Below are 11380 nucleotides of genomic sequence, written 5' to 3' on the forward strand. Positions count from 1 at the left end.
TAAATGCAACGCAAATAAAGTAGTATAGATCAACTATATATATTATTTTGATAATAATATATAATGGGAAGGAAAAAATCAGAAAAGCAAAGTGAAAAAATTGAGAGAATAAGAGAAAGAGAATGAGTGAAAGAGAAAAAAACTTCTTTTTCTCCGGATACTCCTTACACGGGTATAAGAAACCTTTTATAGGTTTCACCATATGAACTCTCATTACTCATCTTTAAGATGAGTAAATGGAATTCATGAATAACCATTAATATTTATATTAATATTTTATTCAATGTGGTCATTCACCACTTTATTTACAAAAAAATTTATATAATTTAAGAAGTAAATTATATTATATGAGATGAACAAATTTATCGTCCCTTTCAAAATAAAAAATAAGAACATAGTTGCTGAAAGCATGGACGTGTGAAACAAGCCATTTCAATAGGCTAAGCAAGCCCACCTAAAAAATCGTGCCCAACCCATAATGTACATCCCAGTATGGCTCATTAGTCTTAGTCATGGGCTTAATTGTGCTAGTGGGTCGGCCCACCATTTTTTTAAAATCTTTTTATTCTTTTCATTTTCACTTACCCCCTTACTCGAAATAGGCTAGGTGTATGATAAAATTTTAAATATATAAGAGTTAAAGACTAATGAAATTAAACCTATATATTTATATTATAAAATTATCACTATAAAAGTTGATTTATTAGAATTTCATATAGGCCTCTATGCCCTACCTATAAATGGACTTTTATGAGTATCTTTTAGCCCATGACCAATGCCCTAGTTGGTCGACCTATACATGTGAACTGCTATGAGGAAAAGAATTACAATAAATAAATGATGGTGAGCAATATTGGTTAGCTATAGACCCTAGTTATTGGATCTAATCCTCCATGAAAAGTAAGAAATTTTGCACATTTTAAAATTTTGCATATTTTGGCCAATTCAAGGTGAAAAATGAGTCACTTCTTTACAAAATTGAGATAAAGTTGGCAAAAAGATTCTAATTTCAGATAAATTCATGTAAGTAAGATGTTTTTAGGATTTATTACGAATTAATTTCTTAAGGAATGTTAAAATGATATCATACCTAACTACAAGACAAACAGGAGGAACCAAATCTAGTAACCAAATTTGACTTGACATATAAGGAGAAACCAACTATAAAGACAAATGAAGGACAACCAAATTTGATGGAATGGAAATATTTAAAGAAGATTTAAGGAGAAATGAGGTGAGATACATATAGAAGGAGACAAATTCAGGGAGATTTAAAAAGCCCAAATTTCTAGTGTTAGAGATATATTCTAATACGCTAATTTTGGAAGATGATAGAAAATCCATACTCCAAAATATAGGCTATGTTTGGTTTTTGAAAAAGTACTATGGAAAGAAAAAAAATATTAAGGTTATGTTTGGTTCCCGAAAATTTTGACGGAAAATGTGAGAGAAAGAAAATAGAAGAAAAATAAAAAATATGTTTAAATTCAATAAATTATTTTTATATATTTCTTTAAACTTATTTTACTTATTTTTTTTTTCTGTTATATAACAATTGAATAATTTAAAAATATATAAATTTTTAATAAATTTTAATTATATTTGATTTTCCTTTGTTTTTTTCATGGTGAAACCAAACATGAAAAAATAATTTTTTTAACACTTTTTTTTTCTTTTCTTAATACTTTTTGGGAACCAAACTTAATCTAAGGAATATGATTTTTATTTTTATTTTTTTTATGTTAGGTTTTGTTATAGAAAATGGAAAAAAAAGTCAAATATAATTACAATTATTAAGAAATTTCTATATTTATAATTTTTTAGTCTTTATACAATAGAGTTAAATAAACCAAAAAAGTTTGAAGTAATATATTAAAATAATTTATGGATTTTAAATCTATTTATTATTTTTCTTTATTTTTTTCTTTTTACTATTCCTTTATATTTTCTTTTTCTTAGATTTTCCTTTAAACTTTTCAATAACCAAACATAACAAAAAAAATTCTAGATTTAGAAAACCTAGCAGACTTTTCAAAGGACAAATTCTAAAAAGTTGAGTTAATAAGACAATAATATAAACATCTAAAAAAAGAAAAATAAAGATGAGATGATGAGAAATTGTGGTTCTTGATTGAAGAAGATAAAAAATCTTAACATGTTAATTATTATTTAATTAAATGCAGTTTATGATTAATTAAAATATATTTAAGAATAATTTATGATAATTTGAAATTAAATGTATAGATTAATTTAATGTTAGATTATGATAATTTAAACTAATTAAGACAATTTATTTGTTAATTTAAAATTAATTTGTATAAGGACAGTTTAAGTATTTAAAAAAGCAAATTTGATGATCTCAGCTGATTGCGTCATCAACCTAACAACATGTGTAGTATACTTTTGAACAAGATGTTAGTCCAAGTTCGTATAATATTTAAAAATAAAGGGAGGGCCGAAGGTTAGGCGGGACAAGCCATAAATCTCATGTAAAATTCTATAGGGAGAAGGCCTGATCTGTAATAAAGCTACAAGCAGTAGGCTCAACCACGAACGCAATCAACAGTAGACAGCATACTGCCTATGGATCCACACATATACCCAAAATTAGACTCCAAAAAACTTGGGAGACTGTTTTGGCTGCATGCATGCACATTGTGTTTCAACTGTTTTTGTCTCTGAAAACAGCAGCCGCATGTCATCCAAGGATCGGCATGATCAGACGTTGAAATCAATGCCCTCGTATTCTTGAGGAATTTCTGCAGGATCTTGAGCCTTGTTTTAGTTCTTCAATGCATAGCTAGCATTAGACGGAGGAAGTTGCAGCAGTTTGCATGATTTGAATCTCTGTTAATGTGAGCTTCGATGATTACTAGTTGAGAACTTGAGAGGGATGTGGACATTTCATGATTCAAACATAATTATGTTTAGTTTAAACCTGTTAAATTTATGTTGTATAATTATGTTTAATTTGAATCTGCAGATCGAAATCTATGTCGTCGTCAGTTGTCTTTTCTCATGGGTGGCCGCTGTGATTTACCCAAAAAATAAAAAATAAAAAAACAAAAAATCCACTAAATCCATGGTAGAATATGGTCAAAGGTGGCTGCTGGTAGAAGACAATGGTAATCTTCCTTGGAGACCAAGCCACAATAAAAAAAACAATAAGGAACTCGAAATGTGGTCACACAGTTGGAAAGTGGGTAGACCTGGTGTGAACATGGATGAGTACCGGAGTGTCTCTCTTCCCTATATAATAGGCAACTAAACACTCAAAATCTTTACAAACACATTCTATCACTAGTATTCGAAAACTTTGTAGAAGATGATGATGATGATGGGGGAGATGTGGGCTAAACCAGGCTCACTAGTTGCTGGTGCGATGTTTCTCTGGGTCATGTTTCAGCAATACGCACCTCATCAGTTCCGGTCCTATATTGAAAAATACAGCCAAAAATTGGTGAGCTTTGTGTACCCTTACATTCAAATCACTTTTCAGGAGTACTCTGAAAATCGCTTCAGGCGCAGTGAAGCCTATGTTGCCATTGAGAACTACCTCAGCGTCGATGCATCTACCCGGGCCAAGCGGCTGAAAGCAGACGTCATCAAAGACAGCCAATCTCTAGTTCTCAGCATGGATGATCGAGAAGAAGTCAGAGAGGAATTCAAGGGGGTCAAGCTTTGGTGGGCTTCCGATAAAAACCCCCCTAAAATGCAGACCTTTTCTTTTGCTCCTGCTGCTGATGAGAAGAGACACTACAAGCTCACTTTCCATAAAAACTACCGGGAAATGATCGTGGGGTCTTATTTGAATCATGTAATGAAGGAGGGGAAGGCAATTGAAGTCAGAAATCGGCAGCGAAAGCTCTTCACTAACAATTCAAGAGATACGTGGTATGGGTACAAAAAGGCGGTATGGAGTCATGTAGCCTTTGAGCACCCAGCCAGATTTGAGACTCTAGCAATGGAGCCAAAGAAGAAGGAGGAGATTATTAATGATCTCACAATCTTCAGTAGGAGGAAAGAGTATTATTCAAAAATTGGGAAGGCTTGGAAGCGAGGGTATCTCCTTTATGGTCCCCCAGGAACCGGCAAATCAACCATGATTGCTGCCATGGCAAATCTTTTAGATTATGACATCTATGATCTTGAACTCACTTCAGTCAAGGACAACACGGAGCTGCGAAAACTATTGATCGACACAAGGAGTAAATCCATCATTGTGATAGAGGACATCGACTGTTCGCTTGACCTCACAGGCCAACGCAAGAAGAAGAAGGAAAAGGAAGAGGACGAAGAGTCCAAGGATAATCCAATTACTAAGAAGGGGAAAGAAGATGAAAGCAAGGTTACTCTATCCGGGCTTCTGAATGTTATTGATGGGCTGTGGTCAACTTGTGGGGAAGAGAGGCTGATAGTTTTCACCACCAATTATGTGGAAAAACTTGATCCTGCTCTCATTAGGAGAGGGAGGATGGATAGGCACATAGAATTATCCTACTGTTGCTTTGAAGCATTCAAGGTGCTGGCTAAGAATTACTTGGATCTTGACTCCCACCATTTGTTTGCAAGCATCCGCAGATTGATGGAGGAAACCAATATGACTCCTGCTGATGTTGCAGAATATTTGATGCCCAAGACCATCACTGATGATCCTGGGACTTGTTTGGAGAATTTGATTCAGGCCCTTGGGACCGCCAAGGAAGAAGCGAGGGTGAAGGCAGAGAAGGAAGCTAAAGAGAAGGAAGAGGAAGAAGAGAGGGTAAAGGCCGAGAAAGGAGCTAAGGAGAAGGAAGCAACTGCTGGAGAAGTGAAAGAGAAGGAAATGTCAGATGAAAGAGTGACAGAGAATGGAGTGGCGGCAGTGAAAGAAAATGGAGTGGTCTCCTAGGACCCACAATCGACATCATGGGCTGTGAATATTTCTGTGATTATGTATCATATCATTTCTTTACTTTTGGGCTGTGAATATTTCTCTGATTGTGTGTATTTAGTTCTTTACTTTTAGGCTTTATCCTGTTTATATATTATTGGCTTTAGATCATTCCATGTACTTGTATACATACGTGTATGTGATGTACATTAATGCTATTGTTTAATAGAATGCTCTGTAATTAAGATTCTATTGAGAAAAGTTTCATGGCATCAAAGCTTCAACTCTTCGAAATAATTGTTTCATTCCTGTGCTGTTGTGGTGGGCTTGATGTGAAGGATCTCTACGCTTGCTTTCGCAAAGAAAAGCTCGAGGGCGGTACTCTCTTTCGTATCACGTCAATGAGCAAGAAATTAAGTTAATTTGGGTAGCTTTTCTCTTCAGTTTAGGACCCTAGGTCAGAGATTTTTGTTTCCTATGAGGTTTTTTTTTTTTTTTTTTTTTCCCTTGGGAGTAGGGATAGCAATGGGACGGGTTTTTTCGGGTACCGCCCCGACCCTAATGGAACGGGGTTTGATTTTAATAGACGAGTTTGGGACAAGTATGAGATTTTTTTTTAAAACCCGGGGCGGGTTCGGGTATTGTCCCATCCCGCCTCGTCCCGATTATATATAAAATTAATTTTAAAATTTAATTTAATTTAAATTTTAAAATTAATTTAATTTAAAATTTAATTTTACTATTTTTAATATATAGATAATAATAATTTTTTTAATAAAATAAGTTATAAAAAATATAATAATTTTATTATTCATAAATATATTTATTTTAATGTAATTAAAAATTTTAAAAGTAATTTTTTTTAAAAAAAAAAAAAAAAAAGTTAAATGGGGCGGGGATGAGAATTGTTTTTAATAAATGGGGCGGGATTGGGATGGGGGCGACTCGTTTCAAACCTGTCCCATTGCCATTCCTACTTGGGAGTTTTCAAAGGCTTCTAATATGTCCCAACCCGTCCATGTTAAGTTAGACAAACCAAATTATAACCGGTGATCTTATTTGATGAACAATTTCTTGCAAGGGAAAGGAATGTGGAAATATATTTCTTGCACAAAGAAATATTTGGAGAAACCAAATTTCTTGGAATAGAAAGACTAAGAGGCCAATAGATGAAATTGATATATTATTTAGTTAAAAGAGATATTTATAATATAGAGTTGATTATTTGGTGATCGAATCTTTTTAAAATTATTATAAATGGTCAAGCTTTTCCAAAAATGTTACAAAGTTTGGTTTAAAAAATTATTGTGATTCATCTTTTAATCAAATTTATAGGTATTTTACTTCGTAGTCCCTTTTCATTAAAAAAAAAAAATAGAAAAGATGAATAAGAAAGACGAAAATATCAAAATACAAAGGAGAATGATGGGATTACAAAAACTATTAAAAATAAAATAAAATCCCCAAATGAAAAATTCACATCGCTTGAGATTGGACAAAGTTGGAGAGACTTTAAAAGTCCAAATTCCTAGTGTTAGAGATATTATAAAACTCAAATTTGGGAAAATAATGAAATTCCATAATCCAAAATTAACAACACTTTTTATTCCAAATTTTATAAATTCTAGATTACAAAAAAGTTGGAAGAATTTTCGAAGGATAAATTTTAAAATTTTGAGATAATAGGACAATAAGATAAACATTTGAAAAATAAAAATGAGATAATGGAGTGTTTTATTGAAGAAGATAAAAGATCCTTCCATGGAGACGAAACTTTCTTATTCAATTACAGAGTTTTACCGTTGTAACTATTCAACTGTACATGTGACTATGTATCCCCCAACCTATTCTTGTCTCTCTTGTACTAATGCCGTGTTACAAGGTTGCCTCTCCCTCCATTTTCTACCAATTTTCTCTGGAAATCCCTCTGTATTGGTTAATAATCCTTAACTCGAGTTCTTCTTATAGATCATTTTTTGACTGTTGACTTGATACTTCATACCTTTTACTTGAAAGAAGAACAGTTGATGAGGCAGATGATGCTAAGCTCAAAAGTAGATAGCCAGTTCTAAGACGATGTTAGTTATTTAATTAACTTGATTTATGTTTAATTAGAATATATTTAAGAACTAATTGATAATGGTTTGAAATTAAATTTATAGATTACTTTAATGTTGATTATGATTAATTTAAACTAATTAAGCTAATTCATATGTTAATTAAAATTAATTATAATAAGGATATTTTAGGCATTTGAAAAAAAAATTGATGATATCGGCTGATTGATATATGTTGATTCCATGAAAAGTACTAAAATAAAATACAAAATCATTACAAATATAATAAGATAATTAAATACGAGAAAGATTATTTATCAACTTTTAACATTTTTCAAATTTTTTATGCTAAAAAGAAAAATAAGGAACAATCCATTAAATTTAAATAATTTTTTACTTTCCTTTAAAGTGAGGAATAATTGATTAAAAATTTCAATAATCTTTTACTTTCCTTCAATGTTTCTTTCTTTAGATTTTCTCTTCTCCTGTTTTCCCACCTGGCTTTCCACTTTCCTTGAAGCTTTCCAACAACCAAACAACTTAAAATATAAAATTCAAATGTGAGTTTAGAGGAGTCTGAGGTTATAACCGTTTAAAAATACAAGGAGGCCCGAAAGGTTAGTATAACCTACCTCATTAAAAATTGGGAAACTGTTTTGGCTGCATGCATGCACATGGCGTTTCAACTGTTTTTGTGTCTGAAAACAGAAGCCGCATGTCATCCAAGGATCATCATGATCAGACGTTGAAATCAATGCCCTTCTACTCTTGAGGTATTTCTGCAGAATCTTGAGCCTTGTTTTAGTTCTTCAATGTATAGCTAGCATTAGACGGAAGGAGTTGCAGCAGTTTGCATGATTTGAATCTCTGTTAATGTGAGCTTCGATTATTACTAGTTGAGGGGGATGTGGACATTTCATGATTCAAACATAATTATGTTTAGTTTAAACCTGTTAAATTTATGTTGTATAATTATGTTTAATTTGAATCTGCAGATCGAAATTTATATCGTCATCAGTTGTCTCAGCGATGCGCTAAGTAGAAAGAGACGTGAACATAATTTTTTCGGTCGACTTGTCTTTTCTCATAGGTAGCCAGCTGTGATTTACAAAAAAAAAATTCCTCTAAATCCATGGTGGAATATGGTCAAAGGTGGCTGCTGGTAGAAGACAATGGTAATCTTCCTTGGAGACCAAGCCACTATAAAAAAAACAGTAAGGAACTCGAAATGTGGTCACGCATAGTAGTAAAGTGGGTAGACCTGGTGTGTCTGTCTCTTCTCTATATAATAGGCAACTAAACACTCGAAATCATTACAAACACATTCTATTACAAGTCTTTGAAAACTTTGTAGAAGATGATGATGATGATGGGGGAGATGTGGGCTAAACCAGGCTCACTAGTTGCTGGCGCAATGTTTCTCTGGGTAATGTTTCAGCAATACACGCCTCAGCAGTTCCGGTTCTATATTGAAAAATACAGCCAGAAATTGGTGAGCTTTGTGTACCCTTACATTCAAATCACTTTCCAGGAGTTCTCTGAAGATCGCTTCAAACGCAGTGAAGCCTATGTTGCCATTGAGAATTACCTCAGTGTCGATGCATCGACCCGAGCCAAGCGGCTGAAAGCAGACGTGATCAAAGACAGCCAATCTCTAGTCCTCAGCATGGATGATCGAGAAGAAGTCACAGATGAATTCAAGGGGGTCAAGCTTTGGTGGGCTTCCCATAAAAACCCCCGTAAAACGCAGACCTTTTCTTTTTATCCTGCTGCTGATGAGAAGAGGTTCTACAAGCTCACTTTCCATAAAAACCACCGGGAAATGTTCGTGGGTTCTTATTTGAATCATGTGATGAAGGAAGGGAAGGCAATTGAAGTCAGAAATCGGCAGCGAAAGCTCTACACCAACAATCCAAGTGACAAGTGGCATGGGTACAGAAGGACATTATGGAGTCATGTAGCCTTTGAGCACCCAGCCAGATTTGAGACTCTAGCAATGGAGCCAAAGAAGAAGGAGGAGATTGTTAATGATCTCACAATCTTCAGTAGGAGGAAAGAGTACTATTCAAAAATTGGGAAGGCTTGGAAGCGAGGGTATCTCCTTTACGGCCCCCCGGGAACCGGCAAATCGACCATGATTGCTGCCATGGCAAATCTTTTAGATTATGACATCTATGATCTTGAACTCACTTCAGTTAAGAGCAACACGGAGCTGCGGATGCTATTGATCGAGACAAGGAATAAATCCATCATTGTGATCGAGGACATCGACTGTTCGCTTGACCTCACAGGCCAACGCAAGAAGAAGAAGGAAACGAATGAGGAAGAGAAGAAGGATCCAATTCGTAAAATGGAAAAAGAAGGTGAAAGCAAAGAAAGCAAAGTTACTCTATCGGGGCTCCTGAATGTTATTGACGGGTTGTGGTCAACTTGTGGGGAAGAGAGGCTGATAATTTTCACCACCAATTATGTGGAAAAACTTGATCCTGCTCTCATAAGGAGAGGGAGGATGGACAAACACATAGAATTATCCTACTGTTGCTTTGAAGCATTCAAGGTGCTGGCTAAGAATTACTTGGATCTTGACTCCCACCATTTGTTTGCAAGCATCTGCAGATTGTTGGAGGAAACCAATATGACTCCTGCTGATGTTGCGGAAAATTTGATGCCCAAGTCCGTCACTGGTGATCCTGGGACAACTTGTTTGGAGAATTTGATTCAGGCCCTTGAGACCGCCAAGGAAGAAGCGAGGGTGAAGGCCGAGAAGGAAGCTAAAGAGAAGGAAGAGGAAGAAGAGAGGGTAAAGGGCGAGAAAGAAGGGAAGGAGAAGGAGGCAACTGCTGGAGAAGTGAAAGAGAAGGAAACGTCAGGTGAGAAAGAGAAACAGAATGGAGTTGCAGTGAAAGAAAATGGGGTAGTCTAACCACAATCGACCTCATGGGCTGTGAATATATTTCTCTGATTGTGTAGTATTGGCTTTAGATCATTTCATGTACTTGTATGCATATGTGTGTATGATGTTCATTAATCCTAATGTTTAATAGAATGGTCTGTAAAATTCTATGTAGAAAAGTTTCTATGCTATCAAATCCTTTATCTCTTTGAATAATTTTTTCCATTCCTCTGTTACTGTGGTGGGCCTGGTGTCAAGAATCTCTACGCTTACTATGGGAAAGAAAAACTCCAGGGCGGGACTCTCATTCAGATCACGTGAATTAGCAAGAAAGGTGCTTTGGTAGCTTTTCTCTTCAGTTTAGGTCACAGATTTTTATTTCCTGTGGTTTTCTTTTTCAAAGGCCTCCTCTAATCTATCCCAACCCGTCTGTGTTAGGTTCGGCAAATCAAATTATAACCAGTGATCTTAGTTGATGAACAAGGAATGGATTGTGGAAATATATTTCTAGCACAAAGAAATATTTGGAAAAAACATGTAAGAGGAAGAGGGGAGAATAAACAAGAGGAGTGAGAGATAAGAAAAAAGGGGAAAAAAAAAATTTATAACATGGATTATGAATTTAGTTGTTCATAGCTTTTGAAGAAGAAAAGGAGAAGATGATAGCAAGACGTAGTCATTGTTGGTATTTGATGGTTGTTTATTTTTGTCGGTCATCCTTCCCATAATAATAATTACTTTCCGTTGTCATCTTTCTTTTATGATTGACTATTTTTTATAGTCATCTGTATGTAACAATGGTATTTTCTTGAATATGTTGGGATTTTCTTGTTGAATATTATGTTTAAATAAACTTCACACGAAAATGCAAACTTGAGATTGATATTTGGGATTGAAAACTAAAGAAAAAGCAATTAATTTTAAATTTCATGGTGAAATGTTAATTCTGTCATATGGAGCCAAAGTGGATTGTTGATGCTCAATTATATTATACTGTTAGGGTTTGGTGACCCGATTTCTTTTTTGCCAATCTTGGAAAACTTGTGGTGCGACATATGTGGTGTAGCTAATTTTAAGATTTTTTTTGGAGGGTTTGTAGTGGTAGTGGAGGGATTGGGTTGATAGGTATATATATATATATATATATGTGGTGCGACATATGTGGTGTAGCTAATTTTGAGATTTTTTTTGGAGGGTTTGTAGTGGTAGTGGAGGGATTGGGTTCATAGGTATATATATATATGTATGTATAATGTATAGTTTGAATGTTATGATAATTACACTTCTATTGTAATCTCTCATAACTCTTCTCTCTTATATCATTTTTTGATATAGTAGATTTTTTTTTCTTATGTTTATGCTCTTTTTCTACGTAGGATTTTCATGTAAATTCGTGTGTTTTTATTCTGTTTTCTTATTATCTATTCTTATTATTTTGTAACACATACAAAGAAGAATTACATCTTGTACAATTTCTAATGATTTTTTGGGATAATTTTGAGTTGGTTATAACTTTTATACTTCATCATACTCTTTTTCTTATTAGTATTGATTATA

At 34.1% G+C, this 11380-nt stretch overlaps 2 protein-coding genes across 2 annotated transcripts; both read left to right on the plus strand.

Annotated features, from left to right (window-relative positions):
* The first annotated feature begins 3302 nt into the window (after positions 1-3302).
* Positions 3303-5145, plus strand: LOC117929780 (AAA-ATPase ASD, mitochondrial-like). Its single transcript, XM_034850187.1, has one exon. It carries the CDS (start codon positions 3326-3328, stop codon positions 4889-4891), a length of 1566 nt encoding a protein of 521 aa, XP_034706078.1. The 5' UTR covers positions 3303-3325; the 3' UTR covers positions 4892-5145.
* Positions 5146-8230: 3085 nt separating this feature from the next.
* LOC117930148 (AAA-ATPase ASD, mitochondrial-like) lies at positions 8231-10040 on the plus strand. The gene has a single exon (XM_034850631.1). The coding sequence runs from the start codon at positions 8288-8290 to the stop codon at positions 9851-9853; it is 1566 nt and encodes a 521-aa protein (XP_034706522.1). The 5' UTR covers positions 8231-8287; the 3' UTR covers positions 9854-10040.
* Positions 10041-11380: the final 1340 nt, after the last annotated feature.

This window comes from Vitis riparia, chromosome 14 (genome assembly GCF_004353265.1).
Source record: "Vitis riparia cultivar Riparia Gloire de Montpellier isolate 1030 chromosome 14, EGFV_Vit.rip_1.0, whole genome shotgun sequence".
Classification (NCBI taxonomy): Eukaryota; Viridiplantae; Streptophyta; class Magnoliopsida; order Vitales; family Vitaceae; genus Vitis; species Vitis riparia.

Coding starts and splice junctions, on each gene's coding strand:
- LOC117929780 (XM_034850187.1), top strand. CDS start 3,326: ATGATGATGATGATGGGGGAGATGTGGGCTAAACCAGGCTCACTAGTT.
- LOC117930148 (XM_034850631.1), top strand. CDS start 8,288: ATGATGATGATGATGGGGGAGATGTGGGCTAAACCAGGCTCACTAGTT.